The following is a 24,445-nucleotide window of genomic DNA, read 5'->3' as shown; positions in this document are numbered from 1 at the left end:
TTTCGTAACATCTCTGAGCCTCATTTCCCCCCATCTGTAAAATGGGTATTATAGTGCCTAGCTCCGTGGCTTATTTTAAGGTTTAAATGAGATAACACGTGTAAAGCATCCACCACATTACTAGCATGTAGTAAGTGCTCAGGAAATGGTTACTTCTTTCCTGCCTTAATGGTAGAAAACCAGCCCTAAACCTTCATTTCAGCATCTCAAGTGTGTACCTCATCTGTATGTACACCCGTGTGTGGAGGAGGAATGCTTCAGAGATGTCTAACACTAGACAGTGGCGAAAATGCATGGAGAAAGCTGCACTTCAGTTGGGGCCTGAGTTCTGCACGAGGGAAGCACCCTCCGTAATTGGGTGTGTGCACTTTGCAGCTGACGTGCTTTAAGAAGATGGGCGGGAGGAACTGGTGTACAGTTGAGGGGGCCTGGGCTTTGTAGGTGCCAAGGTTCAGATCCTCTGTGACCTCAAGAAAGGGACTTGGTTTCCCTGAGGCTCTGTTTCAAATCTAAATGATGAGATGATAATAACTACAGAAGGAGGTTGCTGTGAGGAATAACCAACCCCTGGAATACTTAGAGTGTGTTCCTAGGAAGTGGTCAGCTCCCCAGTCCTCATGCAGCCTGTGGTTGTCCCCGAGCTGCGTTACAGAGGCCGAGGGGCCCAGTGCGGGGCTGTGGTTTTGTTGCTGAGACGAGGCCCCAGGTTCTCCTTGGGTGAAAGACACATCCTGGCCTGTCTGTGGCTCCTTCTCAATCAGGGAGAAGGTAGTCGGTGTGGCACTTTGTGAAGTTGAGAGCAGGGTAGAGAGCTTGGAGTTGGCCAGCATTAGGCGTTGTGCCTCCTGGGGAATGGGTGTTGCTACCATCCTGCGACACCTCTGACTAGTTGAGAATGGAGGCTCTGAGCAATCTCTAGAGGATACTTCGTCAGCCAGAGTTTTTAGAGAAATGAAGCAGAAGCAGATCTCTTCTGTGGCACAGAACAGCGATGCGTGTGACCCTAATGTCAGCAAAGGTCACTGGGACTTGTGATCTGGGCCAAATATTAACTTCAGAACTAGTTGAGATCCCCCAGCTGTGGCTCACAACGTGGAGATGAAAGAGGAGACGGGTGTTCTTTTGAAGAGACACTAGCCTGGAACTGGGGACGCCCGGACTTCAAACTTCACTTCCTCTGCTTCCCTTTGTAGTTGCTTTTTCTCTCTGCCTGTGCTCTGTGGAGAGACCAGGTCCTGCTGACGGGGGCTATTTGGGGCGCCCCCAAGGGGTTGGTTCACCCCTAGGCAAACGCATGTCAAGTCACATCCTGGCATCGGCATCTGTCCCCAGCCACGGCCCTGGGTACCTGGTCCTTCTCAGTGTGCGTTCTGAGATCCTGGTAGTGGTGCCCTTTGTCCCTCCTAACTTGAATAGTAAACTAGGGGTTTGGCCCATCCAAGTACAGTTCTGATTTACCCAACAGGTTAGGTGTAGATGAGCAGGCCACCCCTTGTCACCAGTACGGCAGCCTGGGGCTTTGCCCGTGTTTCCCTACAGCTTGCCCTGCGGCCCCGCCCACCGGCACAGATGGGTCCCTGGGCAGATGCTTACTGATTCCTCACTTACTGTGTGGGGAGCTCTAGACGCGGGGAGAGGGCTGGCGCTCAAGAGGCAGAGAATCGTGGCACCAGTCTGTCCTCAGGGACTCTGGCCTGGAGCTGTGGAGCTAGAAACATGAAACACGTGAGAAAGAACCCGTGACATTCCACGGTGCAGTGCTGGGCACAGACTGCGGGGTGGCCGAGTCCTTCAGCGTTCAGAGGAGGAGTGGTCCTTCCTGGGATGGTCGGGAAAAGCAGGGGGTTGGATGTGAACTGGACTTAAGGCTGGCTAGGATGTGGATGGGAGTGGGAGCTTCCCCACAGGAAGTGTCCAAGGAGTAGCATAGCAGGGCCCAGTAAGAAGCCCTTACTGGAGAGGAAAGTTGTGCTGGGCAGCTGAGCAGTGAGACTGCAGAGGTCAGCCGGCCCTGTCTTGATCACCCTGACTGTCAGGTAGAGAGCGTGGGCTCGGGTCGTGGGACAGGTCTTCCTGCTGTGGCCCCACAGGGGGCCACAGGGCCAGGCCCAGTGCTCTGAGAACTGGTGGTTTTGGTGAGAACATGTTCTCAGGATTTCCCTCCACAGGGAACCACTGTTTGTCATTGTCTCGCTCTCCTGGACACTGATAATATTCTTCCTCCGAGAGCAGATAGAGACTTGGGGTTCCAGGCCCTCGGGAACTGAATGGGCCATTGTATTTGTAGTGGCCTGGGGTGCCCTGAGTTGCGTCCTGGTAAGATTCGGGGTGGGGGGACCTTGCAGCTGGTGTAGAGCGAACGGGAATGTCGGGGGGTGCTGAACACAGATATTCCCCTTGCCCATCTCCTCCCCCTTCAGGAGACCCTGTTACACTTGCCCGCTGTCACCCGTCGTTAGTGCCCCATTCCTCACGCTCTCCCACCGTTTGGTCTCTGTCAGCCTTTGCAGACTTCAGAGTTCCCTAAACACTGTTTGAATCCCTACCACCCACCGCTGCAGATCACTCGTACCTTCCGTGGCTGCTCACGGCCACCAGAAGCAAAGGCCACTTCCTTTGCCAAGCACGTGAGTGGGCGCAGCCTCTCTGGCCCTGTCACCCACGTCTCCTCCACCTGTGTCCTTTGTGCTGCCAATCCAAGTGCCTCTCTCCTTCCTCTGAGCCTTTGTTCATGCTGTTCCCTCTGTCTGGGCTTCCTCACCCTGAATAAACACCTACTGATCTTTCAGAACCCCTTTCAAAAGCTGACCCTCACGAAGCCACACCTCACTCCCTCCCCATGAAAGCTGCCGCTTGTGCTCTTTCTCGCCTGCCCCCTCCTCACCTTGCACTGTCCTCACCAGATTTTTTTTCTCTGTTTTGCATGAAAGTCCTTGAGGCCTCTCTTGTTTCCCCTCCACGGGATTCTGGCAGAGAGCTCCTCAGGGGCAGGGAATGCATCCCCTTTGCTGTCTCTCAAGTGGGGAGGAGGGCCCTTTCCGGTGGCTCAGGGACCGTTTGTGACCTGAAACAAGGAGACAGGCGAGGAGGTGGTTCCAGGACCGGCTGCCCTGCTGGCAGGGCTGGGTCTTTGCTGCCCTGCTGGAGCCTCATGAATGTCGTTACTCCCACTCTCAGGGCTGCTCTAACACCGATGGAGCAGAAACACACAGGGCCTGGCTTCCCCAGGGGCATTGCAGTTAGCGTCCCCGGGCAGCCTGTCTGGGCAGGAGGGGAGGCACAGCTGCTTGCAGCGGCTTTGGTGATCCCCACATCCTGGACTCCTCAAGAACAAGGGGACGCAAGATCTAGGTCTCTGTGGTTAGGAAACAGTCGTGGAAAACTCAGGCTAGAAAAAAGTCATTCTAGGTTTTTCAGACTGTATCACCAATGCTGTAGGCAGTGTGAAATGTCAAATCCAGTCTCTTAGGATGATAAAAAAAAAAGTTTGCTGCTGCATTGGCTGGGAATCGAACCCAGGCCTCCCGCGTGGCAGGCGAGAATTCTACCACTGAACCACCAGTGCTCCAGCTGTGAACAGCTGTGTGAGCCCCTCCCTTTAACCCCAGTCCTCTTGTCTGTACGCTGATTCACAGAATGGAAGGCCACATCAGCACAGCTGCAACGGCAGAGGCTTAGGCTCCAGAGCAGGAGAGAAGGCAGGAGGAGGCTGTGTGTGTGCGCGCGCACGCGCGTGTGTGTATGTGTGTGCGTTATGTGTGTGCGTGAGAAGTTGATTTGCCTTCAGACGTCAGGACAGGAAGTAGAGCTCAAGTCGTTCCTTCTCAGTAGCAAAAAGCCCACTGAGACTCTGGGGACTTCCTCCTCTCTGAAGTGTGGGTCCTCCCATCCCACATTCACGTGGTGTGTTGAGCTGTTTTACAGCTCACAGGCTTCAGCACGGCTTCCTGCTGGAGACTGGCCAAGGCTGAGGGGGTGCAGCAGGAGTCCCCTTACCGGGGGAAGGGTCCTGCAGCCAGTGGTGCCTCTGTGGAGAAGCCAGCTGCTGTTCGTGCTCACGAAGCAGGGAAGTGCGCTCGGAGATTCGCAGCACCCTTGGCTGCTGCAGGCTGGGCGTGACTGAGGAGCTGGATCCTGCAGCAGGATCTCTGGGGGAGCTTGCCAGGAAGAGGCCAAAAAGCAGCACTGCATTGGCCGGGAATCGAACCCGGGCCTCCCGCGTGGCAGGCGAGAATTCTACCACTGAACCACCAATGCTCTGGCTGTTCTCTGGCACACCTGCAGGGCTTTTCTCAAGAGGCTGTGTCTGTCATGACAATCAGAGAGCTCTGACACATCACTGGGCCCCGTCTGGCTGGTTTGTCCTGTTTGAGAATACAGCGGGTTTATGTAGAGCCATCCTTGCTGCGCCTTATTACACTGCTTAGGGAGGGGGCGCTTATGGAACTGGCTTCCTCCCGGGGCCCTTGGTTCATCCACAGCCCTCAGCCCCCTGCGGTGGGCTTGGTGGAATCACACCCTATAAAGATCAAAGCAAGAGGGCCCTCACAGACCATCTGCATAGCCCCTTCCTGGATCCCTGTTTCTGCTCCCACATCCGCCAGCTCAGGAGTCAGGCCTGTTTGATTCACCTGTGGCCACAGTCCCAGGCACAGAATAGATGCCCCCTACGACTTGCGGGATTGAATCTTTATCAAGCCCTGTAATCCCCATTGAACAGCCTTTTTACAGGAGTGGTCACAGCCTCACAGGACAGCACATTTAGTTAAACAACGCTAATTACTAGCAGGTTCCTGACACCGAGCTGGAACCACACAAACTAATTAATACCTTTTGAACTTGACTGTCCTTAAAATTCCTTGAACCAGCTTGAGACCCCCATTTATGCCATAGGCGAGCAGTGTACCTGCTGTGATGGGCACAGAGCAATTAGGCAATGAGTCCAGGCAGCTACTTTGAAAAGTCTGTGATCTCTAGGCCTCCCTCGTCACACCTTCAGCTGCTGCATGGGTCCTAGTCCCTCCCACCTGATGATGGGACAGTCTCCCCCTTCCCATCCATCTCATGGCTTCTTAAAACACCCTTTGACCATCTCTTCAAAACCCGTAAACAGCTTCCCTGTTACCCACGATGTGAGATCCCTTCTCCTGAATCTGAGCTGCCGGGCCAGCTCATCCCAGTTGATTTCCTGCTGTTCTCTGGACCCCAGGCAAATTTGGCTATTTTTCTCTCCTTGCCTTTGCCCACACATTTCCTCCTGCCCGGAACACCTGTTTCCTTCTCTCAGGGTCTCTGCCTCCTCCGAGGTCCAGCTCAGTTCCCACTCCTGGGAAGATGTCCCTGACCCCCAGGCCGCAGCTCCCCAGTGGTTATCTGGGCCCCTCATGCCACCGTTGGCCCTCAGGAGGCTTCTCACTGCAGAGATGCTGTGAGCCTCCGAAGGGCAGAGTGTCTTCACGTCCACTGGGCTCTGAAAGGAGACCCTGGTGCCTGACGGAGCTGGGCCTCCCTGTGCTCGCCTCCATTCGGGCAGGGCCTGCCTTGGGAGCATCCCCCCAGGGTGACCACAGGCGCTGCCTCCCTCAGACCCCCTCTCCCTGCTAGCATCACCCCCCAGGTGGGCACCGTGCAGGCATCTCTACCCTTCCTGCCCTGTCCCCTCTCCCTGCTGCTTCCCACTGCTTCGGCCGAATTTCAGGCCCCCCTTCCTGACCCTGATAGCTGCGGTATTCTCCCTTGGAGATATTTCAGTCTCCCTCTGTCAAACCATGCCACCCCCACCCGAGGCAGCCTCTCTGGTCAAAACATAGACATAAATGTGTCACCCCATTGCTGGAAACCTTTCACCGGCTCGTCTTTTCCTTTTGTGTGTGTGTGGGGTGGGGGTGTGTGTGTGTGTTACGCGGGCCTCTCACTGTTGTGGCCTCTCCCGTTGCGGAGCACAGGCTCCGGACGCGCAGGCCCAGCGGCCATGGCTCACGGGCCCAGCCACTCTGTGGCATGTGGGATCTTCCCGGACCGGGGCACGAACCCGTGTCCCCTGCATCGGCAGGCGGAGTCTCAACCACTGCGCCACCAGGGAAGCCCTCGTCTTTTCCTTTAACTGTCCCCAGCCACCCCTTCCACACACCGGTCTCCTCACCCTTCCCTAAATACACCATGTCTTTTCGGGGCCCCCGCCTTTAGCCAGGCTCTTCCCTGTGCCTGAGGTTCCCTCCCTTCCTTTCTTTACCTGGAAAAGGCCTGGTAATGGTACTAAGATCCGACTCAGATGGCACCTCCCCGTCAGCCCAGGGAGACTTAACCTGCGGCGTTCTTGCTTCTGTGGTGTTGCTTGTGTCATGTTGCTACACATCCTTGTTTGTTTGTGGATCCCCAGAAACAATGACACAGACACAGAGAACCACTTGGGTGCATGAGCTGCTTGCAACACTGAGCAAGTATTGAATGAAGACGGTGGATCACTACAGTTTTGGGGCCCCAGAAGGACATTCACTTGCATTCTCTCAGATTCCCAGAAGTGAGATTGCTCACTGTTCTTCATTCCGTCACAGACAAAGGGAAACGGAGACCCAGAAAAGGGAAAGGACCGTGACCCAGCCAACGCCTCCCAGTCAGCAGCAGAACTGGGAAAGCCCTGCCCCGAGATGCCTGACTCCCAATTCCTCTTTCTAAACAGGTCATCTCCCTCCCTCACCCCAGCCCCGGGCCCCAGAGCCGGCAGTAGCAGGAGCAGCCTGATCCCACTGGTCCTGCAGCCCCTCTCTGCTTCCTCTGCAGGCTGGTCCGGGAGTTCGTGGCCCAGAACAACACCGTGCAGATCAAGCATGTGATCCAGACGCTGTCTCAGGAGTTTGCCCTGTCCCAGCACCCGCACAGCCGGAAAGGGGGCCTCATCGGCCTGGCTGCCTGCTCCATCGCGCTGGGCAAGGTGAGCCCTTCTCCTGGAGGGACGTACACACTAGCCAGGGCCTTGACCCTGACCCCCGAGCCCCAGCAGGGTGTTGCAGACTTGTGATTTCTTTATTGCCATTCTCTCCACATCTCAGACCTCAAGGCTGGCTCTGCGGCCTTGCACCCAGGGTCCTGGGCGTGATCCCTATCCCAGGAAGCTGACTTGCAAAGGGTCTTTCAGCCCAGCCCTCACTCGAGGGCCTGAGCGTCTCCAAGGGAGCCGAGGGCTGGGTCCCCGAGGTCTGACCCAATCTGAGCTGCTTCTGCTTCTACCCCATCGCAGGACTCGGGGCTCTACCTGAAGGAGTTGATTGAGCCGGTGCTGACCTGCTTCAATGATGCTGACAGCAGGCTGCGCTACTATGCGTGTGAGGCCCTCTACAACATCGTCAAGGTGGCCCGAGGCGCTGTGCTGCCCCACTTCAACGTGCTCTTTGATGGGCTGAGCAAGGTGACCGCTCCTCACTCGACTGGGCTGAGCTCACCCAACACACCTGACTTGACCTTTCGGGACCTTGAGTGCTGGCCTCCCTTTTCCCAGATGCAAGGGGAGCAGATAAGCACATGCTGCCAGGGGTGCTTGTTGTCTGTTCAATCTAATGATATATTTTTAGATGGGCTTGTAAATATTTATGTTTGTTTTTCCCCCACACCTCTATTAATTTATCTTTAGTGCATTTTACAAAAGCATCAGTCCACCACAAATTGGAGGGGAAAAAACAGTCATTTGAGAGCACTGACCTCCCTTATAGAAGGTGAAGGTGGTGATTCCATAGTACAGACTGTATTTCCCCTGCAAGGAGAGCGTAGCCCATAAGCTCTAGAAAAAGCTCTGCTTAGAAAGGCTTTGGGTTCCCTGATAGCTTATCGGCACCTCTCTCATCGTCATGGAGTTCTCCTCCCTGAAGTCGTTTCTAGAGGATTAACCTCACAGCTGATCCATCCCCTCCTCCAGGAGTGGAGAGAGGACCCAGCATTGTACGATTGGAAAGCCCTGAGGAAGGCCAACGGGAAGCAACCACCTGACTGGTGGCAGCAGGTCCCAGCGGTCCCTGAGCAGAACGGGGGTCTGCCACATCTCGGCAGCATTGCCAAGTTCTGCTTTACCCCCTTGCCTCCCCTGCCTGTCTTGCATCTGTGCACTGAGAGAGGTGCCTATGCGATGTTCAGGCTGCCCCAAGGCCTTTGATGTTGGACTTCAGTGGATTCCTTGTCTTATATATTGACAGTGACCCTCTCTCCACCTCTGTCTCTCTCATAGTTGGCTGCTGACCCAGACCCCAATGTGAAGAGCGGCTCTGAGCTCCTAGACCGCCTCTTAAAGGTACTTGTACTTGGTCCCCACTCTTATTTTTAGCTTCTGTTTCCTCCATCTGTCTGTACAGCTTATAAATTCTATCATTGGGATGCTCTTCGTAATAAAAAAAAATTTTTTTTCATTTACATACAGTTAATGGAATAGTGTACAGCTCTATGATGAGAGTATAGAGTTATGTCAACAGCAGGATCAAAATACAGAACCATTCTGTCCCCCTAATGGCCCCTCATGCTGACCCCACCCTGCCCCCAGTGACAGGGCAGTTTATGCTCAGCTCACCAGGGCATTCGAGCCAGACCACAGAGATGCAGGGTTTTGCCTTTTGATTAGTTCTCTCGACCTTGATTCCTGCTTTCAGTGCATCCTTTTTGCTGGTCCTTCGGCCTGTGTGAGGAGGGATGCTCCGGGGGCCTCTCCTGCCTGACTCAGGCTCCGTCATCTTCCTCTGTGTCCGCCTGACCCCTGGAGCCAGCCCGGGCCGGGGATTCAGCCAGGTCAGGCAGCCCCGCCCCCAGCAGGCAGCTCTCATGCCTTTGACCCACAGGACATCGTGACGGAGAGCAACAAGTTCGACCTGGTGGGCTTCATCCCCTTGTTGCGGGAGAGGATTTATTCCAACAACCAGTACGCCCGGCAGTTCATCATCTCCTGGGTAAGGTCCGGCCCCGCGACGCTCCTTCTCCAGCTGTAGGGAGCCTCTAGTTGAGTGAGGTCTGCTCTCTGGCTCACCTGGGCACTTCCTGTGGCTGCGGGGGTGCCTCACTGTTATCCCTCTAGGAGCCAATGACACCAGATCATCTGAAAACACATGTATTCAGCTTTGCCCCCAAAGCCCATCACGTTTGCCTCTGCAGAGGAGGTGGTTCCTTCCTTGTCTCCGGAAACACCCAGATTTACCTTTGAAGCCAGCTGTGCTCCTCCAGCTGTCACACCTCTTCTAGCCTTGCCCACCTTTCCCATGGGTTCCCTCCCACACCCCCTGCCCCGCCCCCGGGCATCTGAACTGCCCTGGGGTTAAATTGCCGTTCCCCTGCCCATTGAACAGAAACAACAGCTACTAGCACCTGCTCCCCCACGGGACACTGCCGTGAAAAGATGCCTCAGCAGGGCCCCTTCTCGCTGGCCAGTCCAGAGGATGGGCGAGGAGATGCAGGTTCTCTGGCTGGTGACTTTCCCTGATGGTTTCCTCCCCTGGGGCAGATCCTGGTTCTGGAGTCCGTGCCAGACATTAACCTGCTGGATTATTTGCCGGAGATCCTGGATGGACTCTTCCAGATCCTGGGCGACAACGGCAAAGAGATTCGGAAAATGTGAGTGGAGGAGGAGAGGGGCAGGCGGCTGCAGGGGCCCCTCGGCGCGTACGCATACCCCACACCCAACAGACAGGTGGCGGCAGGAGAGCACAAAATTCACCATCCTCTTCCTGGCTCGTGTGCTTCCTGCTTTGAAGAGCTAGGAGATCATCCACCCCCAGCCTCTGAAAAATGTCCATCTGACAAGTGTGTCCCACAGAGCACAGCAGACGTGGCACCACTGGTGGAGGCTCCTCTGGCTGCATGAGCTGTCTCCTTTCTCCTTTGCTCATTGGTAGGTGTGAGGTGGTCCTTGGAGAATTCTTGAAGGAAATTAAAAAGAACCCTTCCAGTGTTAAGTTTGCTGAGATGGCCAACATCCTGGTGATCCACTGCCAGACCACGGGTGAGTGTGTAAAGGCCCCAAGGCCACCACCACCTCCTCAGAAGTACCTTTCTGTCTCCCCATCTCAGAGAGAGTCCTCCTGGGAGTGAATCAGTGTGACAGCGGGTCCTGGAGCAGTGGGTCCTTGTGGGAGAGATTCTGATTCTGTCAACATGGAGGCCCTTTCACTTGGTCTGACCCTAGAGGGGAGTCAGATCTGGAGGCCTTCTTGCTGGCAAGCTTGCCATTAGCACTGTGATTGAAATGCTTGGATATTGAAGTCGTGTATCTCTTTGCTTCTACTGAGTATCAAGCCACCACAAAATGCAGTTACTTCACATAGCAGTCCCTTGGTATTGTCCTGAGTCTTCGGGTCAGCTGGGTGGCCCTGCTCCCCTGGGCCAGGCTCAGCTGGGCTCAGTCATGTGCCTACAGTCAACTGGAGGGTCGGCTGAAGTGTTACTCATGGTCAGTGGTGTCACTCATGTCTGGCTGTTGCCAGCTGTCACGTGTGGCAACAGGAACAGTCGTTCCAGGTGTCTCATCATCCAGTGGGTTAGCCCAGGTGCATTCACATGGCATCAGTGGATTCCGAGAGGCATGATAGACGTGAGCAAGGCCTCTAAGGCCTAGGCTTGAACCAGGCACACCATCACTTCTACCACCTTCTCTTGGACAAAATAGCAGGGCTGGCCCAGATACCAGGACGGGGGAAGTAAACTCCAGCTCCTGATGAGAGAAGCCACAGAGCTCCATTACAGGGGAGTGGACACGGGGGGGATAGAGAATTGTGGCTCCTCTTACAATCAGCCACAGGGTTGTAATTCCATGTCACCCTGGTACCTGTATGTTCCTTTGGAAGGAAAAAGCAAGGGTGAGAGTATTGGTGAGGCTCAAAGCTGTGCCAGCCCTCAGGTGCCCTCCAGTTCTCCAGTCCCATTTGTGGACATGGTCAGTGGGAGGGGCGCTCTGGCTGCTCATGCGGACCCCCTGGAACCCACCAATTCCCCTTCCAGACGACCTGATCCAGCTGACAGCCATGTGCTGGATGCGGGAGTTCATCCAGCTGGCCGGCCGGGTGATGCTGCCCTACTCCTCTGGGATCCTGACCGCTGTCTTGCCCTGCCTGGCTTACGATGACCGCAAGAAGAGTATCCTTCACTCTGGAGAGAGGAAACAAGAGCAGCCCCAAAGGGGGCCATAAGGTTGCAGGACCCTGGAGTGGGCGATGGGGGCTCCCTTAGGATCCATCATACCTCCACATTTCCCCAGGCATCAAAGCAGCAAGAGGTGGAGCTGAACACGGACAGGGAGAGCCAGGGCAGCACTAGGGACGTGGTGCTAATGCCGCCATCCCCAAACCTCACCTGGTTACTTACAGATCTGGAGAGGCTCTCGCAGGTCCCAAGGTGCCAAGTCTTTGAGCTCACACTGCCCCGCGTTGGGTGGAAGAAATCCTATTGATGAGAGGTGCACCAGGAAGGGCCCCTGTGAGGAGACGTAGGAGCATCTTGCGGGGACCCCAGCGTGGCAGGGAGAGCAGGGACTCAGTTCAGCCTACCTGTCTTCCCGCTAACATACCCCTGGATCAGGCTGCTCCTTACATCAGTGGATCAGGCATCAAGGAGGTGGCCAACGTGTGCAACCAGAGCCTGATGAAGCTGGTCACCCCCGAGGACGACGAGCCCGACGAGCCCAAGCCAGTGGTTCAGAAGCAGGCAGAACCCAACCCTGATGACTCGTCGGCAAAGCAGGAGGGAGCAGCCAGTGGTAAGTGGTCTCTGCCTCCTGCCCCTCACCTCCCAGGGAGGGCCACGGGGACCCAGAGGCTGTAGAACCTGACCTGGGGCCTCACTCAGCCAACCAGGGCTGCTTTCCAGATCTTAACTCCCGATTCCAATAACAGCCCAGTGAGGTGGGAACTGCTGTTACCTTCATTCTACAGATGGGCGCAGGGAAGATAAGTACCACCGCCAGGATCTGGCAGTCTGGCAGCTTTGAACCCTGGCAGTCTGCCTCCAGAACCCATAGCTCTTCACCCTTTCTGCCTCAGAGAGCATTAATGCTTTCTTTACTCTTTTTCTGGGTTCAGCTATAGTCGATGTAGAAAGGTTTGGAGCATGGCAGGAGTACAGTCTGCAGGGTTCACTTGAGTCTTGGCAGTAGACATCCAGTGACTCGGAAGCTGGCTGCCTTTCCTGTGCCAGTCATTCTCAGGGTGGGAGGGTTAAGGAAGCTCCAGCTGTGGTTTATTTGGTCCTTGGGAATTCTGCTCTCCTTCAAACTCCTTTAACATTAACGTCTTGTTTATCCTTAACATGAAGAAAACCACTTTTATGCCGATTGGAGTCTGGAGTTTGACTCTAAATGTTTTCTAGAACTCTAGGCTTTTCTAATCTCTTGGGCCTCTGTCGTCTCTGAGATGTCACCAATCAGCTCTGGAGTGATGTTCTCCTTTCCAGAGTCAACCAAAGAGTAAATTGATGCAGAAACTACTCCGATCTTTAAGGCTAACAGACTGAGGCCTGGAACCTGCCCCGCAGAAGCCAAAAGAATTTCTAAAGCCTTTTCCTCTGTTGCCTTTCATCGGAGCAGAATGTCAGGCATGTGTGCGCCATGGGCCTCCTCCCATGGATTTGGCCGGCAGAATGGAGCAGCATTCCATGCTGGACCATCTGAGGTGTCAGGTTACAGCAGTGCCAGTGCCACTGTGAGCCAGAGCAGCAAAACAGCTGTGGGCAGAGTGGCATTCAGCTGGAGCATTGGTGGTTCAGTGGTAGAATTCTCGCCTGCCACGCGGGAGGCCCGGGTTCGATTCCCGGCCAATGCAGCTCATTTAACCTTTTATTTAGACAGTTTTCCTAAGCATTCCTAAAAACAGCTCCCGGCTCAGGAGAATCTTATCCTAAATCAGGATACATTCAGGCAGCTTGCTTTCAGGTTTTACTGCCTCATAAACAGCACTTCAGCAGATGCAGAGCTCACGTTACAGTAGTTGCTAGAGATGGCCGCAGCTAACTCTGGGGCTCCACATCCACTCCAGACGCGCTCAGCTTGTAACTAACCACCACTTTACGAAGGTACCAGCAATCCAAGAGAGTCAGGATTTAGTTACTCCATCCACGGGTTCATCCAGCCCTCCTGCTTACTCTCACTCTGACTCTGTGCCACTCTTCCAGCCTGGCAAAGGCAGGAACCTCCTGTCTGGTTTCCCTCCTCTAGTGCCCCTGTCCCCGACTCAGCCTGCGTTGTGTGTCCCACAGCACGCCGCGTTCTCCACTGCATACCTCCGGGCAAGCCCCACAGTGAGGCCCGTCAGCCAGGCCCTCTGCACGTGAGCACACGCACACACACGCTTGCACATGCATGTGCTTCTCCCTCTCCCCTCACCACGAGGCTTCAGGCAGGGCAGGCCCTTGTTCGTGTCACACTGCTCCCAGCCCCCTCCACTTGCTCTGGCTCCCCCTTTGCCCTGCTGCTTGGGGAGTCCACAGTGCAGTATCCTTTCTCCGATTCTGAGTTCCTAGGCGTTTGATGCATCCTCCCAGTTCCCCTCCATGACGTTCCCTGATTATCTCAGGTGTCACAAACTGGAGTCCACAGTCAGAACTGCCCGCCTGTGCATCCTGGCCCTGCTGACTTCATATCTGTTGCCCTTGGACAAGCCACTTGGCCTTTCTATGCCTCAGATTCCTTATTCATTGAATAGGGCAACAGTGATAACACCGAACCTATGTGTGGTTGTGAGTTTCGGAGATTTTTGCATGTAAAGCTCTTAGCACACGGCATAGGCCACACACTCCCAATAACAGGTGCTTTAGTGTCAAGTTGTTTTAATGTCTGTTTATAATGAGACCCACTACTTAGCAAGGTTGTCAGGGGCAGGGCTTTTGCTCCCGTGTCTTTTATCATCAGCTTTGCCCAGGTGGTAATGGGCCCCTGATGGGTCCTAAGTGAGGGATCGGAGAGGGTCAGGGGTGGAACTTCATGTGGTGAGTGAGGAGCAGATCTATAAACACGGTTTCCAGTGGAAGACTGGTGACCTCCGTGGGTGAGCATGAAATGGAATCCACCCACCTGCAAAGCTTTGATGGGACTGCGTGTATCAGCACCCTCTTTGGACACTGCAGATGTAAGTGAATCAGACCCAGGACCTGCCTGCAAGGAGTTCAGGGACAGATCCTCAGATGAGTGATCGTGTGACAGCGGATGTGGTCACAGAGGACTGGGGGCACCGGGCCGGGCTTCGTGGAGGTTATTTGAACTGGATCTTTTCTTTCTCCTTCGCTTCCACTCTCCCCTAACTCCACCCTCATTTTTAACTCTGGTTATAAGAGAAATACACATTCCCTGGAGAGATTTTGGAAAAAACAGACGTTCCTACTGGAAGGTGGAGAGTAAATACATTAAATACGTTGTCTGGTAGATACATTTGGCAGTGTGTATCATAACATTTAAGAATTTATCCTTAGGAAATAAATATAAATGTGGGTCAGGTTTTTCATCTTAACAAGTGTTAGGCTCCTTTACTGTCCTAACAAGCCTCTGGTGCAGGCAGTGGCGTTAGCACGTTATACAGGTGAGGAAATGGGGGCAAAGGCAAGTGACCTGCCAAAGGTCACACAGTGAATGAGTTGGAAAGTCAGGCTCAGACCCAGGCCCAGGGGCTCCTGAGTCTGGAAATTGATACAAAAGGGCAACCAAAGATGCTCAGCTTGCCTGGGTATCCCAGAATTGCAGAGTAAACAGTGTCTCATTTTTACTCATCAACTTGGCAAACACTTTGAAGATTACTAACATCCCAGTGTGAGGCTCTGGGTGGGGGTGGGGGGGATGACTGCTCAGGAGAACGTTCCTAAAGGGCAGCTTGGCGACAGCTATTAAAGCAGCAGGTGCCTGACCCTCCCCCGCAGCAGCCCCCTCTAATGGATCCTGGAGAAGTGCCCACACCCATGTGGAAGGAAGCACAGGTGAGATCTAAGAGTGAAAATTAGGAAATAATCGAAGTCAATTTGAAGCCGGTTTCTGACATCCTATCATTTCATCTATAAATGCGTGTGTTTCCAAAAGGCAGGAGAGAGGGAGGCCACCAGCGGCAGGGAGCCCCAGCTGCTGCTCCCAGCTGGCCCACCCAGGCTACCCCGCATGTCCTCTTCACCTTTCCCCAGGCCTGTTCAGGTGGACGGCGGGCTGTTCAGCAGGCCCAGCTGGCGCCCACAGCTACTCCTGCCCGCTCTGGGCTGTGCCCTGTCCCACAGAGGGCCTCTGGGACCAGAGGGGACAGGCGGCAGCTCAGAGCTTTTCTGTTCAGCGTGGAACTCAAGGCCCCCTTTACTGGGGGACTTCGGACATCCCTAGTCTACAACTGGAGTGGTGTAGCTTGAAGACACAGTAGGAAGTGAAAAAAGCAAGTTGCAGATGATAGACTCTGATCCCATTTATGTTTACAAAACAAAAAGTAAGACTGGGAAAAGACGAGAGGGACCTTTGCCTAACCAGTAAATTAGTGAGTTACCTGCCCATAAAGTAAGATTGAAGGTTAAAGAGAGAAGGCGGGGACTTCCCTGGTGGCACAGTGGTTAAGAATCCACCTGCCAACGCAGGGGACACGGGTTCGAACCCTTGTCCGGGAAGATCCCACATGCCATGGAGCAACTAAGCCCGTGCGCCACAACTACTGAGCCTGCGCTCTAGAGCCCGTGAGCCACAACTACTGAGCCCACGTGCCACAACTACTGAAGCCTGCACGCCTAGAGCCTGTGCTCTGCAACAAGAGAAGCCACTGCAATGAGAAGCCCGCGCACCGCAACTAAGAGTAGCCCCCGATCGCCACAACTAGAGAAAGCCCACGTGCAGCAACAAAGACCCAACACAGCCAAATAAATAAATAAATAAATGAAAGAGAAATGCCTTGTTGTGTTAGGAATTTTTAGTGTAAAACTATGTGTTACTTGTATAATTTAAAACTTTTAGGAGGCCAGGGGTGGTACCATTTGAAAAACAATATAAATAATGATAGTTTTAATGTGTAACCCACAGAATAAAATAAATATGTATGGGTCAGTGATGATATAAATGAATGAATGGATGGATGGATGAATAGATAGGTAAATGACGGAGAAGGAACAGTTCTTCTATATAGAAGAATTCCAGTTAATAAATGTAGAAGGAAAGAGGAATATAGAAATTCACCATTAGTCAAACTCCATAGTACTAATTGTAGGCAACATCTACTGATGGATGATAAAAACAGTGGGGGAATGTTTGAGGGGAAAAAACTGGATATTTGTCTAGTCTTAAGTATCTTCCGCAAGATATTTATTCATTACAAAAAGAAAAATAGTAACTTTACAGGGGAGAAACCTGGTAGGCACTACCGTAAATTGGGTAATAGGGTTAACGTCACCAGTAAAGAGAAAGATAGACATCATGTACCCCTGATTTGATGTACTGAGAAGGCACATCACTTCAGAAGCATTTTTCCAAAAATGCATAGCCTTAGCCTAGTCATGAGAAAACATGAGACAGGCCCAAATGGAGAGATGTTCTACAGAGTAACCGACCAAGGGTTTCAAAAGCATGTTCATGAAAGATATGGAAAGACTGAGGAGCTATCACAGTTTGGAGGGGACCAAAGAGACAGGAGAACTAAATGCAATGCAGGGTTCCGGATTTGATCCTGGAACAAAGGACATGAGTGGTGAAATTGGATTAGGTCTGTAGTTTAGTTAGTAAAACTGTTATCAATGCTACTTTCCTGTTTGATAATTGAGCTATGGGTTTGTACAATACTAATATTAGGGGCAGCTAGATGAAGAATATCGAGAATTCTATACTATTTTTGCAACTTTTCTGTAAATCTAAAATTATCTTAAAAGGTTTTTTTTTTTAATTTATGAAAATGGCCATCACACCCTTGTCTCCTCTAGTCCTCAGCAACCTCTAATCTACTTTCTGTCTGTATAGATCTGCCTATTCTAGACAGTTCATATAAATGGGATCAAAATATGCGATCCTTTGTGACTGCTTTCTTTCATTTAGCATAATGTTTTCAGGGTTCATCCATGTAGCCTGATCAGTACTTCCTTTTTATTGCCAAATAATAGTCCATTGTATGGGCTCCAACACATTTTGTTTATCCATTCATTTGATAGACATTTGGATTGTTTCCACTTTATGGCTGTTGTGAATAGTGCTGCTATGAACATGGTGTACAAGTTTTTGATGTGGACGTAAGTTTTCATGTCTCTAGGAGTGGACTGGCTGGGCCATATGGTAACTAACTGTTTGGAGCCTTTTGAGGAGCTGCCAGACTGTTTTCCAAAGCAGCTGCACCATTTCACATTCCCACCAGCAATGTACAAGGCTTCCAGCTTCTCCACATTCTCACTCTCACTTGCTACTAATATCTGTCTTTTTTATTTTAGCCACCTGGTGGGTGTGAAATGGTATCTCATTGGGCTTTTGATTTACATTTCCCTGATGGCTTATGATGTTGAGTGTTCCAGAAGTCACTTTTAACATCCATGGTCCTTGAACCAGCAACACCTTCTGAGATTTCCCAGATATGTTCAGCCCTGGAGAGCCCCTCCTTGAGAGGTCACTGTGCCTAAAAACCTACAAGCATGGGTACTGTCCAAAAGCTTTGGGGAATGAATAGGCATTGGGTCTTCAGGGCTCCAGAGTTACATCCCTTTCCAAGAGCCAGAATCAAGGTGCAGGGGACCAGAGGGTCTGTGTGTCCTTGTGACAGGGGTCTTGTTCATTTGGAAGACTCCAACAGCCTTTCTCATGATGCCTTGTTCCCCTTTCTTTCCCCAGGAGGGCCCGATGGTTCCTGTGACTCCAGCTTCAGTAGCGGCATCAGTGTCTTCAATCCGGCCAGGTAAGTGGTTTGTTCTGGCCAGAGCTGTTTGTGGAAAGTGAGCAGCCTCCATCTTCCCTGGGTGCAGGAGACTGCAGCAAAGCCCTGAGGCCGACTTTGCTTGGGGCCGCTACTTGTGGGACACAGGAAGTGCCTGATGAGGGAGCCCAAAGGATATTAAGAAAGCCCACCCAACCCGGTTCAGATGGACACATGGCCTCTTGGGAGGGATTAGAAGCTGTTTGAGGTGAGTAAATACAAGTTGTAAGAGTGTAGCTAATGCATGATGACCACAGGGAGACGCTTGCAGATACCTTTGCCCAGCACCTTTCGCTTGTCCAGGATAACACGAGGCTGATGAGACTGAGCAGGGAAATGCCGTTCAAGGAGAGTCCAGAGCACAGGCAGGGAGGGTGCATAGGCTGGGATGCAAGAGCTGTCCTTTCCCCGGTGCCCAGGTCGGCTGTAATGGTGCAGCCTTCCACATGGGGGCAGTGCAGGCTGTAATGGTGCAGCGACGTAATCCTCTTCCTTGCCAGCCCCCGCCATGCTCTGCAGGATGATGACATTCCCCTGGGAGGGAATCATCACCATTCTGTCCCTGTCTGCGTCCCCTGGACTTGCCCCATGTCACTTTTTCCTTGGGAAGGATTGGCTGTGGGGTTGGAATAGATGGAGGTTCTCCTATAAGGGGTTTCTTCCCTCTGAATTCAACATTGAATGTGGACCCTGGGGGAACGGGTCACTCATGAAGAGAAAATATACACTCAACCCCAAGAGACTCTCTTCCCCTCAGACCCTTAGGATCTTTTCTCCTTTTATATCATTTCTTTATTCTTATCTCTAAGGACCTTGTGGGTGTTTTCAAAGTGAGTACTGACTATAAATGTGGACTGTTCCTAAGACCTCTCCCACATTGTTCAAGCAAGCCAATAAACACTGTTCATTTATGTGTTTTTAGCCAGTCATCACACACGTCCAGAGCCTGTGTTCAGCTCTGCAGGTTCCAAGATAAAGATACGGCCCCTGAATGTGGTCCCTGATCTTGAGGTTCTCCAGTGGGGAGGCAGAGAAGTAAGGGTAGTGGTGGTTTTGCTGGGGGCTCAGACGGTGTTGGGGGCAAGCGTTGGCGCCCCAGCTGAGGCTCGCTGGAACACTGGCTGACAACCATGAACGCTCGGGGAGGGCTTCCAGGGCCCGGCTGTGCCCAACGCTTTGTGTTGCGTCGTTAGGGTTTTGCTGACGTTTAAATCCCGTGGGGTCAGTGGTAGCATTATCTCCACTTTAGGGCTGAGGAGGGACAGGAGGTCGGGGCTGTTGTGTGGAGAATGGATTTAGGAGGGACTCGGGTGGGTGCAGGCCGGTCAGGGGGCCACCGCCACATCCCGGTCAGACGGGATAGAGGCTCAGACTGAAGAGGCGGCAGAATGTGGAGGAAGTTGATAGATTTGAGTTCTGTTTTGAAGGTAGAATTGACAGGATTTGCCGAGGGATGGGATGGCATGAGAGGAGGAAAATGAGGGAAAGAAGAACTTCTAGATTTGGGGCTTGAGCCAGATCAGGGCATCGTGGTATCATTTCCCAAGCAGGGGTGGAAGGAGGAACGGGTGTGTGAGCGGGCCTATCGAGAGCTGGGTTCCAGGCGGCTCTGAGCGTCCCCCAGGAGCGGTTAAGGAAGCAGGTTTGGATATTGGGTTCCAGAACTCGGGGGAGAGGTCTGGATGGAGATGCAGGGGGACTGGCCTGTCCTGTAGAGGAATCGCTTTAGTTCTGGAGGCCCTGGGAGTGAGGGGGGCAGACCTGTGGTTTAGAAGCCCCTCTGGCAGCACCGGGGAGGATCGGTGAGGGAGGGGGCCAAAACTGGCAACAGAAGGGCCTGTTGCAGACTTGTCCCTAATCTAGGCCACAGGGAGGGGATGATCATGCTCCTTGGGCGTTGGGGAGGTCCAGGAGGAGCAGAGACCTCCGCACGTGGGAGGCGGTGGTCCGTTCGCCTGAAGGAGGCCTTGGTTCCTGTGCTGCAGCCGGGAGCCACCTGGCTGGAACCAGTGCCTTGAGTTATACCCGTCGTTCAGCAGCAAACACCAGTCCTGTCTTTGAAATTGAAAAACCAAATGAGAACAAATTATCTAGTGCTTTGTTTCCCTCGAACGGAGGTTTCCTCGCGGCAGCTGCCGATCTGAGTCACCAGCTACGCCAGAGAGGAGGGCGGCCTTCAGAGTCGTGGAACCTGAGCCCAGCCCCCCACCCACTGGAGACGGCAGCTGAGGACAGGAGGGTGGGGTGCCTACTTCCACCAGTTGGTGCTGCCAGAGGGGGACTGAGCTTGGGCAAGATGGCATCTTCCAGGGACACCGAGAAACATAACCCACCCTGTGGTTTTCCAGATGCGCCGCTCGCCCAGGGCACTGCCCGCGGGTGCCACTTTTACTAAGTTCAGGCCAGCCGAGGGCAGCAGCCCAATTGGGGTCCCCTCCCATGGCAGAGAAGCATCCCCCCCTGGCAGAACACTGTCAGCGAGGTGACACTCAATCTGATGAAAGCTCTGGGCCCTCTCCCTTATTCACAAAACTCTAAATACACTTTCAGGGGTTCAGGGATCTCCTCGAAGCCAATCCTTGCACCCCAGACTTTTTTTTTTAATCTCTAAGTCCTCACTTGGCCCTAAACACAGGGAGGGTAACTGACAACCCAAGAGCATAAGCCTCTTCTTCCTCCTCATGTCCCCTCTGTCCCAAGATGCTGGGAGGGCCCCAGGCGGCCCCGGGTGAACAGTAGCCACAGGGGAGAGCCATCTGAATGAGCAGGGGCTACGAGGTCATCGTAGTGAGGAAGGGCTCCAGGTACTGGAGGCTGGGTTCCTCCACCCTCCAGGAGCATGAGAAATGCATACGGAGCTGGAAACCGGACTCCCTAGGAGGGCAGGGGAAGAGGGATGGAGGCAGCGTGCTTGCAGCTGAGGGAAGGGTTAAGGAAGAATAGTATACACCTCTTTCTCTCTGTCCCTCCCCTTCCTTCTCTCCCTGTCTAATGCTGCTATGTGCACCAGGCACGTTCTTCATCACCATGAATCCTCTGAGCCGTGGAATCCCGCTGCCTGAGCGCACATCCTGACTTCACCATGCCTGGCGGTGTGGCCCTCGGCAAGCAGCTTAACCTCTCCCTGCCTCCGTTTCCTCATCTGTAAACTGGGTGTGATGATCTGCTCACCCCGTAGTATGGAGCTTAAAGGAGTTAAAGCATGTAAAGAGCACAGAATGGTGCCTCGCCCACAGAAAGCACTTTACACACTTCAGCTACAATTATTATCACAAGAACCTTGTCATTATCCCCATTTTACAAGTGAGGATACGGGCCCAGAGAGGTTAACTTCTTGCCCAAAGTTGTTCAGCTAGCTAGTGACGAGCTTGGAATTCAGGCCAGTAAGTCTTCTGACCCCCAGGCCCACGCATTTGAGCTTCATTAGTCACAGTTGGAGAGTTGCAGGAGCTTTGCATGTTGGCCTGTGACCTGATACAGGAGCCCCAGACAGGCATTGCCATGGGCACAAGCTTCTACTCTGAAGCCCTGGGCCTCGCTGAGGACCAGTGTCATCGGGGACATTTAGTACAGGTCTTCTGGTATAGCTGGCTGCATAAGGCAAGCAGAAAGATCTAGAAATCAGTGCTTCCCAACTTATAGCACCTGCTGATTGAAAGAATTAGTAAAGATCTTTTATAAAAAACAACTTTGAATCCAGCAACAGTTCCCTTTTAGATTTACCTTTGTTCTAATTTGATTAGAGCCGTAGCATATGAGTGCCGTCAAGGGTTAGACATTACAGAAATAAAGTGCTGCTTCCCAGAGAGAAGCGCTGGATTTTATCACCGTGTAGTAGAAGTATCAGAAGCCGTAGTCAATAAATCAATATTTTAATAGCCACAGTAGCGCCATTCATTTAGAAGTCGTAGTACATATACTTGTAAGACCTTCATTATGAGATGCTTTATGAGAAAATGCTCCGTGAAAATGGAGTTTTGGAGACACCTTGAAATAACTCAAAAGCCCTCAAGAGTGACTAGTCTAGACATTTTGGAACCGGTGCAGAAATGTGTTTTAAACTGTGAGTGAGCTCCATTCTGTTCTTTCTGGGTAAAGTAAACCAGCGCGGAGGGAGCGCACCTCCGGCTCCAGCCCAGCAGCTCAGGAGCTGAGCACAGGGTGCAGCGTGCCCGCTCTAGGAGGGCCCCAGGTTCCAGAGTCCTGGCTTCCCACCGAGCACGCGCGGAGCCCAGCACACACAGCCCACCCGGCGTAGCAGCTGAGAGCTGTCCCCTCAGAGGCGGGCAGGATCATCTATCCTCCCTTTCCCTGGTGCCCTGGGCTGTGCCTGCTTTCCATGGCCTTCACCTCCAGCCAGCCAAGGGAAGTGGGAGCCAGGGAGAGCGTCTCCAGCTGAGGGAGTGAGTTCTCCATGCCTCATGGCCTCGGACAGGCCCCATACTGCCTCATCTGTGCATCAAAGGACTTTGACCATCTGTGCATCTGTGCGTGGTCTACATGAACCATGGGGCCTCTTTCAGCCATGAAGTTTCTTGGTTGTTTGAAGCTGACCCCTGCCTCACCATCAGTCCAAAGGTACCCGTGTCTGGGGAGGGCTGCTGTGGGGAAAGTCAGAGACTGTTAGCACACACAGTGCTGCCAGTTTATACACCAGCTCCATGAAATCCTTCCTTTGTTATTTGGCCCCAACAGAGCGCCACCTGAGGGAGATGCCATAACGGGCATCGATTTCTGCCCTCAGTAGAGATGCTCAGCTGGCTAGGAGCATCTCAAGACCACTGTGAGTTAAGGAGCCCGGCTGGCCGAGCGACTGTCTATCCTTGGCATCTTGGGATCCTATTTGGGCCACTTGGATTTGGAGCGCCCCCCCCAAACAAAGATCAGCACCAGGCTTCCCCAGTGTCCTCTCTCGCGCGGAAGTGATGCTGCCGTGGACTCCCTTGAGTGCGGCCCATTAGGAGCCAGTGCCATGCAGTGGGCGAGGCCACTCTGGACTCGGATGCTCGCATTCAAGTTGCCAGCTCCGCCACTCCTCAGCTGTGTAACGTGGAGAGGTTACTTAATGTCTCTGTGCTCTGATTCCCTCGTCTCCAGAATGGGAACAGCATTGCTGCTGGCATAGGGCCCTTGAGGGAAGGAAATGCGGCTGTGCAGGTACAGAGCTCAGCATGATGCCTGGCACAGAGTATTTATGCAGAACATGAGTAATCATCGTTTTGAGTACCATCGCCGTCATCACTGTTATCAGAGCCGTGTGTCATCTTGTCTCCCCTACCCCAGCAAGGTTCATACACCCCACTGGGCCTGAACTGCAGGGTGGATGGGGGAGGTGGGTTTGGCACTGCCTTCCTCCCCACCAGCAGGACACAGCTGTGCTAGACCAGTGCAGCCCTGAGTCCCCCAGGCCTCCCTCCTGAGGGCTGTTTCAGCTAAGAATGTGGCAGCGACCTGCCAGACATGGGGCACTCATGGCACCCTGGGCCCCATGTGGCAGCTCCTGCTGTGGAAAGGGACTCACTGCAGACCTTGGGTTCACGGGGTCAGGGGAGAGCAGGCAGGGAAGGGGCTTCTGTTCATTCCCCACTGCTTTCCGAGCTTGCTTTGTTAAGGCCTTGGGCTGCAGGTAGGCATCTGAAGTGTCTCCAGCCATGGAGACACTAATCTCCAAGTTCCTGCCCACCCAAGGAGAAGAGCTTACAGAGCACCCCGGAAGGCGCTCAGTAGGAGGCCAGTGCTATGGGGAAAAGAGGAACTTGGAGATGAGACAGTAAATCCTGGCCATCGGAGGAGGGAGAGGAGTGTCTAGGAAATTGTCAGAGAAGAAAAGAAAATGCTTGGGAAGCCCTGGGATGGCCTGCCAGCCTGCCACTGCAGAGCCTGCCACATGTGCTGCCCAGTGTGTGCGCCGTGGTCCATCTGAGCTGAGGGTGCTGAGGGCATGAAAGACACACTGAGTTTAAAAGACTCTGGACATAAAAAGAATATAATGTGCTTTATTACTAATCTATATATTGATATTTATATTGATTCTGTGTTGAAGTGACATTTGGGGTATATTGGGTTAAGTACAATATATCATTAAAATTAATTTCACCTGTTTTCTTTCTACTTTTTAATGTAAAACCGAAAAGCATAAAATTCTATATGTGACTCACATTATGTTTCTGTTGGACAGTGAGTGTGAGAGAGATTAAGAGATTGTCCGGGAGGCTGCATTTGCCACCCTGGACTTGTCTGTCTGTGGGGGAGTTTCCCCATCTGTCTTAGGCTACCAAAGAACCCAGATGCTTGAATACCCTCAGAAGACCCCAGAACTTCCAGACATATGGCTCTTGGGGAGATCTCAGTGGCAGCCCCACCCAGAGGCTCAGGTCTGCTGGGCCGCGTCACTCACACGCCCAGCCCCTCTAACCACCAGAGGATAGAAGTGCCCACTTGCACCCCCGAAACGAGCACCGTGGGGAATCATCAAACTATATTAAACAGCAGTTCCGCTTAGCACTTAACAGAGCTAAGACCATGCCCTTTAGGAATTCACTTCAAATGAGCTTCAGGAAGTCTGCAGGCGAATTGGGAAAGCACAGGCATCG

At 53.0% G+C, this 24,445-nt stretch overlaps 1 protein-coding gene and 3 non-coding genes across 7 annotated transcripts in view; 2 read left to right on the top strand and 2 right to left on the bottom strand.

Moving 5' to 3' along the window:
- VAC14 (VAC14 component of PIKFYVE complex) overlaps positions 1–24,445 on the top strand; it is a 97,811-nt gene that overhangs the window by 5,438 nt on the left and 67,928 nt on the right. For 2 of the 4 annotated variants that reach the window (XM_027119316.1, XM_027119315.1), the window contains exons 2-10: positions 6,781–6,931; positions 7,238–7,405; positions 8,216–8,278; positions 8,817–8,924; positions 9,473–9,582; positions 9,864–9,970; positions 10,966–11,100; positions 11,567–11,719; positions 17,771–17,834. In XM_027119316.1, the coding sequence (XP_026975117.1) occupies positions 6,781–6,931; positions 7,238–7,405; positions 8,216–8,278; positions 8,817–8,924; positions 9,473–9,582; positions 9,864–9,970; positions 10,966–11,100; positions 11,567–11,719; positions 17,771–17,834 (1,059 nt within the window). Of the gene's footprint in view, positions 1–6,554; positions 6,680–6,780; positions 6,932–7,237; positions 7,406–8,215; positions 8,279–8,816; positions 8,925–9,472; positions 9,583–9,863; positions 9,971–10,965; positions 11,101–11,566; positions 11,720–17,770; positions 17,835–24,445 lie in introns of all 4 variants that reach the window. The other 2 variants (XM_027119317.1, XM_027119318.1) reach the window with 2 other exon arrangements.
- On the bottom strand, positions 3,495–3,565 carry TRNAG-GCC (transfer RNA glycine (anticodon GCC)). The gene has a single exon. It is a non-coding gene; the product is annotated as a tRNA-Gly (tRNA).
- On the bottom strand, positions 4,187–4,257 carry TRNAG-GCC (transfer RNA glycine (anticodon GCC)). The gene has a single exon. It is a non-coding gene; the product is annotated as a tRNA-Gly (tRNA).
- Positions 12,709–12,779, top strand: TRNAG-GCC (transfer RNA glycine (anticodon GCC)). Its single transcript has one exon. It is a non-coding gene; the product is annotated as a tRNA-Gly (tRNA).

This window comes from Aethalodelphis obliquidens, unplaced genomic scaffold (genome assembly GCF_003676395.1).
Source record: "Aethalodelphis obliquidens isolate GAN/ISIS:26980383/991018 unplaced genomic scaffold, ASM367639v1 scaffold20, whole genome shotgun sequence".
Lineage (NCBI taxonomy): Eukaryota > Metazoa > Chordata > Mammalia > Artiodactyla > Delphinidae > Aethalodelphis > Aethalodelphis obliquidens.
This window is presented reverse-complemented; position numbering and strand designations above follow the sequence as displayed.